Source organism: Nuphar pumila, chromosome 3, assembly GCF_984573655.1.
Source record: "Nuphar pumila chromosome 3, dmNupPumi1.hap1.1, whole genome shotgun sequence".
Classification (NCBI taxonomy): Eukaryota; Viridiplantae; Streptophyta; class Magnoliopsida; order Nymphaeales; family Nymphaeaceae; genus Nuphar; species Nuphar pumila.
The window spans coordinates 22,555,902-22,563,483 of record NC_143251.1 but is presented as its reverse complement, the minus strand read 5'-3'; the positions used below and the strand labels follow the sequence as shown (position 1 = coordinate 22,563,483).

Genomic DNA, 7,582 nt, shown 5'->3' with positions numbered 1-7,582 from the left:
GGTTGTATCTGTTTATCTCCTCTAGTTATCCAAGACAACATTTGAATTCCTCGAATCTCAAACAAGAAGTAATTACAGATCCTAGGAACTTAAATTCTTGGGATACCATCTTTACCAAAGGAGACAGTTCAAGACAGAAATACGTGTATCTGACACCCTTCTAAGGATTAGGGATCCCCTGTTTTCATAAAATCCAATGCTTGGATTTGAGATCCAAGTCAGCCTTGTTAGTCATGGATATATACAAGTATCTTTTTTTTTTGCGGGGGGGGGGGTTGAACAGACTGAGCACATCGAATCACAAGTAATTAACTAATATCTCATGTCTCTTTAACCAAGAAAGAAGGGCAGTGGATCTTGGTTACCAAGGAAGAAAGATAACATAAAATATGGTAAGAGAAGCTGGTATGGCCGACATGGCTTCTAAATGAAGAACAAAGAGAGCACCAAGTCTACATGCCAACCTGAAATCCAGGAGGTCCCCTACCACTACTTTAAATTATTCTAAAAGCTAAAAAAAAGTCCAGAGTGAAATTAAAAATGCATCGAGTATTTTAAAGGTTAGGCCTTTCTCCATGTTTGACTGATATTTTTTTCTGTCCTTAAAAGCAAAAGAGTTGCAGGAAACAGCATGCGAGGGGTGCAAGTCTTCATCCACTGTCATCTGAACACCAAACTCTCAGAATCTCTATGAAGAAGATGGGTTAAAGAAAATATTATGTTAATGGGGTTTCCTTGGGAACCTTGTTCAAACTAGTATTAATTACTAGGTCAAAAGTTTGGCTTTGCAAATGACTAAGATGCCTCTCAGATTGTGAGTTTCTTTCCTCTTCCTACTTTTGTCTTTGTAAGCTAGTTGGCCTGGGTTTAAGGAAGGTTAGTTCGGTTTGGTTGGTCCAACCCAAGTCGTGGCCCATGCACTGCATTCTTGTTAAGTCCCTAGGAACCAGGTCAAGTGGTTCTAGGTTGGAGCTAGTTTTGACTGTAGTGACAAAATTCTAAAACATGCATTGATTTATTTGCAATGGAATTCCTAGGAGATTTTCAAACTTTTAATTTTTTATGAGCTTTTTATCAGCAAAACAAAGCAATTTTAAAATAATAAAAATATAAAAAAAAACTTTAACTATGTAGGAAATCAAGTAATTGCATTTCCAAAGATTTTGCTGATGAAAACATGCACATCAATATATGACACTTTTATTTAAACAATAAAATCATGGCATTTTCAGGTTATTGAAATTTCATTAATGGTGTTTCCAACTTGTAACAAACTATCACCTTTTCGTGAGATTTAGATAAAACTTTTTATATCACTATGATGTTGACCAATTACAAAGCATATAATTGCAGTCCACGCTGTCTCGTGTGATCCATATATATATATATATATATATATATATATATATATATATATATATATATATTAGTGAGATTTAGATAAAACTTTTTATATCACTATGATGTTGGCCAATTACAAAGCATATAATTGCAGTCCATGCTGTCTCGTGTGATATATATATATATATATATATATATATATATATATATATATATATATATATAGAGAGAGAGAGAGAGAGAGAGAGAGAGAGAGAGAGAGAGAGAGAGAGATCATGGATGTAGTTTCTTTGGATGTTGTTTTGACCAATAGTACAAGTCATTCATACTAGATTCAGACATGGCATTTATCCGTGACTTCGTGCGTCTGGTAAGGACAACTTGTGAATGTTACCAAATTGATGGGACGTTACAAGGATTCACATGGGAATCCCTTGCCGCAGGATCAAAGTTGGGTGTACTCTTCAAAGGAAGGATCAGGTGCAATGTGATCGCACATTTTTAGTGTACTGCTACACCTGATTACCATCCATTTTTTTTTTATGCAGCCAGTCAGCTGTGAGGCCCGAGCAATAATAGAGGGTGATCACGTGCAGCAGCACATTAAAGCGTGCAACCTCTACTCCTCATGGGTAGGAGAGACTTCAAGGGTTTATGGACCAGAAAAAAGAAAAGAAAAAGAAAGGATCGTCACTCTCCAAAGTAGCAGATGATGGTCCCCATTTATTTGTTAAATGTGTAGGGATTTGAAAAGAGAAATGCAAAGCAACTTGCTTAGTTAATTGAAAATTAGTACGTAAAGTAAGTCTAGGTTGGCAGCCTGAATCTTTTGCGTGCATATATTGGACACATACAATGTGAGGACCAGGTCCCAATACGAAGTCTATTATGAAACTGCCAAATGATTCAAGCTTCAGCATGTCCCTCGTGTGACTTGATTTATTCTTAAACAACCATGGGAAAAAGATGAGGTGCAATCACATTGCACGTTTTAAACGTGCTGCTGCATGCATTTGAGCACTCACAATCTGATGTTGAGCCCAACAACTGAGGCTGTATGGGAAAGATGGAGGGTGCTCATGGTGCAGCAGTACATCAGTGCAATGTGATTGCACATGATCCAGTCTCTTATCCATGCCAGTGTCACGAATCTTGTTCTTGGAAAAATATGGACGAGAAAAATTCTTGTGAAATTTTGGAAAATGTGGTGTTTCTCAGAAAAAAACTTAAGAAAATATCGATATACACAGAAATATATCATACTTATATACAAGTAGAAAATAATAATAGCATAAGAAAGTCTACCACTTGGGTTGCTTGAGTGGTAGCGGCCTCAGGGAGAAGATGCTGACCTCTTCGACCCAGGTTCGACTCTCATCAGGTGTACGGGTGCCTTTAACTGATGGGCTACGTAAGGATTTGGGTGTGGGTAACTCCACCCTAACTTTACTTACCTCCCATAGTGGCGGGCCCATTAAGTGACCCTATTCTCGGCTAGGGTTCCTCATCATCAAAATAAATTCTAGAAAAGTGTTTATCGCTTTAATGTTTCCAGATAATATTATAAAAATATCATATTTCTGTGACATAATTCCACGCGCTTACCATAGAAATAAGCTATATTAACTTTTTAAAGATACTGAAGTTGATGAACATGGTCGAACTTCTTAGGACATCCAAACAGCATCATCGATCGGTCCAAGTGAAGAATCCATACACCATGGACAGATGTAGAAAAGCGGGTTGCATGACAAAGAAAAGGCTGGAAAAAGATGCTAGTTTTTTGAAACCGTGGAAAGGATGGCATGGTGAAGTTGAGGACCAATTTGGTGGCTTTGGAAAAGAATCCAAAAAATAGCTTAAATCTAGCAACTGAGATTTCTCACTTGATTAATTCAAAACTTTGGGTCAAAACTGAAAAGGTAGATAGCTGCAAAATCAATTAAAGAATGATGACACAGGTATGATTCTTTTATACTGAAAGATCTCTTCTGTCTTTGACTAAGGATCTAATGGTATATTCTGTAATTTTCCTCAATTGAAATACATGTGGTCAAAGTTTGATGCGCCGAAAGCCACGCACAACCATCATATGGATCTAAATATGGCATGTGACAAGAAAAGATCATAGATGGTTTCTGCTTTTTCTAACAGATGGTAGTATAATAACACAAAACAATTCTATGATGGCCTATTAAGAAAAATCACCCTTTCTAAATTTATTTTCTTGTCTCAATATGGACTTCTTTTTGTTTTTTGATAAGCCAAGGAAAAACCATCCATCACCGACCGACCACACATCGGTTGGCCTCCTGTTGATAAAAACCCTTGATGTCTCCCTGCCCTCCGGGAGTACACCCAGCTTCGACCTTGTGAAGGGACGCAGCTTATGAGTTTAGAGCTTGTGAAACAGATTTTGTTACGTGCAAATGGGTGCACACACGTTTGTTATATTTCAATTTATCGATGGAATGAGGATTTAAATACAACAAACAACAACAACAACTATGCCTTCATCCCAAAACAATTGGGGTCAGCGATATGAGGAATGAGGATTTAAATGATTGAAGAAATCTGAAACTATCCTTTTTTCTTTTTCTTTTCTATTTTGTGGAGTTTCATTTCATAAGCGCAAAGGGCAGAAATTTGAAATATAGTGACTACATATACCTAATGATCCTACTGTCGGAAAGTAAAAAAGGTATGGTAAGGTGAACGAAGAAATGGAAGAAGATGATTATCACTTTGTTCTTCTGTTAGTCTTGTACTTTTGGCAGCTAGAATTCTTCATTTGAGTTGGACGTATTTGTCATAGTTGCAAGTGTGAGTTGCTTAGTCTCTCTCTTGTTGGATTCCCTCCTTTTCCCCTTCATTCCATGCCGAAGATGGGCGTCTGGATAACCTCAAGGTTGGATCTTGAACCTTGGAATGCTTGCACAGTGGGAGCAACCCAAGTATTGTAGCTATCAGAGTCTTCATAGCCACTTGTTCTCATGAAGCCTGATGGCTGCTGATACATGTAGTACAAGTTCCTCGCTGCAGCGGCCGCCATGGGGTCGGCAGCGAGCATCATATTTGAATCAATCGATGACGACTCCGATGGAAACATGATTCCATTATTGAGGTAGGCATTACTGTTCTGCTGGAACCCAGTTGTTGAGGAGAAATCCATGGTCACATGGGCTTCCATGGATGAGGGGTTGAGGAGAGCAGCGGCACCAGGATTCTGAGTGCTGTTCCGGATTGCTAAGAGCGGCCACTCATGCTCTGGTTTGATAGGCAAAGCTAAGGGGATGTTTGGCTGTGACTCTTGGAAATTCCCTTCAATGCTCTTATCAGAAGAAGATTCTGAGCTCTTATTGTTCCTGCAAGAGATTCCCCCAATGGGTAGAGTGCCGTTGAGTATGCTTTTCACGTCATATCTGCTCATGTCAAAGTTTGTTACTGCATTAGGGCCTCTGAATTTAATAGCGGCTATATCATAAGCCTCAGCTGCTGCTGCTTCGGTACCTTTTGTTAAAGATCCCAATAAAGGAAAAAAAAAGCAAGAGAAAAAACCAATTATAAGCTTCTGAAAATTGCAGAGAAAACAGTGAGAGGTGTAGCTGTCTTTACTGTTGGTGAACATAAAAACAAATAAATGTGAGATGCTTAGTACAAACATGGGTAGGAAAAGTCATGGGATGCCAATATATACTTACTGAAAGTCCCTAAATAGAGGTCTTTATTGCCTGCTACCCTCCCTATTCTTGCCTGCCATCTTCCCTGTTGGTGGTGTCTGCCAAATTCCAAAAAAAGCAATTCTGGTGAAGATTTGCTCATTATTGTTCATTAATTTTGCAATATGCTAAAATTATTGTCTCCCTTTTCTACTACCCACAAAAGTTTCTCCCTACCATATTTCAAAGACCAAATGTGGAGCAGACAAAATGATCCATAAAATTTGACAAGGCAATACTAAACAGTCCAACAAATCAGACCTTGTGACTCCTCTGTAGACGGAAGCCCCTCTAGAAAAGCCACTACTCTTCCTGCAACACCCAAGAAAAGCAATTGATCAGCGAATATATATCTATAGGAATATACCCTCAAAGCCTCAGTTTATTCAAGATGGGCATGTGAGAAATAGTACACCTTCTGAGGGATGCAACAAACTCCTGCCTGGTCATGTTCTTCATCTCCTCAAGCTCTTTCTCATAGTTAGAGACCTTAAAAGAGGAAAAAAAAAGCACACACTTTTACTTCAGCCATCTTAACTCAACCAAAAACACGAGCTCACCGGAAAGTTAGTAGTGGTGGTTGAACCCCAGTATTTCAGTGCAGCAAGATCATAGGCTCGTGCTGCCTTCTCCTCTTTATCATACCCACCTGCAAAATCACATGAAACCCAATAAAACATGAGAAACAAAACTCAAGAAAACCAATCCAAAATACATAACGCCGCCATTCATTCCATTGAGCACCAAAAGTACTCACCCAAATAAACTGCAAAAAATGGTGTCCACGGTTTCAATAGTACATGAAAAAGAAAAACTCCAATCAATATTCAACAAAATGCAGATAGACAATTCAAACTAAGAAAAAAAAAAGAATACCTTGTCTCCCTTTTCTAGTCTGCCCTTCTCTTCTAGAACTATTATCCCACAGATGTGCTTCATACCTCCCAGTCCATCTATGCCTGAACCCATCATTTTTCCATAATAAAAATAAAGAAAAGAAAAATAATCAACACCATATAACACCAACAAACAAAATACTTTCATTTTTTGAATTTATCATTTAAAAACAATGCATTATATTATGCATTCAAAACAACACTTCTTCCCTTTCTTTCCTTTTACTTTTTTTCTTTTTTGCCTTTTACTCATGCTCATATGGATAACAGATTAATAGCAATAATGCTTTTATTATGAAGAGTAATTATGTATTATCAAAACGCTATGCATAAAGCAAATCCTGTCATGACCATTTATGAGCAAATAACAATAAGAAACAATAAGAAAAGTAAGAGTTTGAGAATAACCTTGTTACCCCTCTATAGATAGAGGTCCTCTGACCGAAAGTGTCGATGGATTTCTTGGACGCCGACTCAACCGGCAAACCACAACAGTCCACGTCGGGCTGGTCGTGCCTCCCGAGGTAATGCTGCTGCTGCTCCGCTGGGGAGGCCACCGCTTTCAGATCGGACTCGTAGGGCTGAAGCCTCTGGAACGCCGGAGATGTATCTCCGGGAAACCTCCTAAGCGGCGCACCTCCCAGGAAGTCCTCCAGCTTCGGTGGCGCCAGCCCCATCATGGACAGATCGCCACCACCCTGCCTCTCCTCCGAGCAAGGCCAACCTGAAGCTATCAAGGGAGAGAGAGTGAGAGAGAGAGAACACACTATCAGAAAAACCAGACTCAGAAGAGAGAGTGGGAGAGACCACTCACTATCAGAAAGCAGAGAGAGAGAGAGAGAGGTACCGTTGGAGGTGAAAGCTTGAAGGAGGCAGAGTTGTGGGGGTTGAGATGGTGGTGGCTGGGTGCTTCTAGAAGGTTCCACCATCTCTAGAGGGGAAAGAGAGAAGTCTAACCAATTATGAGAAGAACCCATTGTCTTCCTTTTACTTTACTTCCACCCTCTTACTGCTTTGGTTTGGTGTAGGGAGAGAGAGAGGATATATATATATATATATATATATATATATATATAGAGAGAGAGAGAGAGAGAGTAAAAAGGAGGAGAGGTAACAGGTTACTCGAGGAAAATGAAAGGGCGAATAAGTCCCAACAAGGTGACGGTTTTACCCTCATGATCAGCTAGGAGCAGACAAGAGAGAGCACATGACCTTGAGTTAAAGGTGTTCTGGAGGCTCTTATAGGCTCATTCAGCACTGCAAACGTTAAGATGAGTTCACTTGACCCAGTTAGGTTAAGTTTAGGTGCTCTCTTGTTTCTTTTGCTGAACACTCGATTAGGCCACTCTTGACTCTATGATTTGAATTTTTGCAAAAATGAAAGTCCGTTTGTCAAGGTTGCTTTTAGTACTAGTAGCCTAGTGTTATGATTAGGACATAAAGAATAATGTATTATTACAAAGTTTTTGCAGGTAAAATTGCCTATGAATCTTCATGGCACGTGTTTTGATTCAATTGGACCTAATTATATGGATTCCACATGTTTCGACCTCTGTGACAAATGTCGGGAGATTTATAAAAAAATTGCCGATATATAGGGAGAAATTGCCTGAAAGTTTAAAACGA

The 7,582-nt window shown here is 39.1% G+C and overlaps 1 protein-coding gene across 1 annotated transcript; it reads right to left on the bottom strand.

Moving 5' to 3' along the window:
• Positions 1–3,878: 3,878 nt before the first annotated feature.
• Positions 3,879–6,885, bottom strand: LOC149842273 (AP2-like ethylene-responsive transcription factor AIL5). Its single transcript, XM_090000626.1, has 9 exons — positions 6,804–6,885; positions 6,365–6,686; positions 5,937–6,019; positions 5,818–5,826; positions 5,621–5,709; positions 5,476–5,549; positions 5,322–5,372; positions 5,043–5,119; positions 3,879–4,851 (listed from the first exon to the last, which is right to left on the bottom strand). Exons 1-9 carry the CDS (start codon positions 6,883–6,885, stop codon positions 4,211–4,213), a joined length of 1,428 nt encoding a protein of 475 aa, XP_089856752.1. The 3' UTR covers positions 3,879–4,210.
• Between the last annotated feature and the right edge of the window lie 697 nt (positions 6,886–7,582).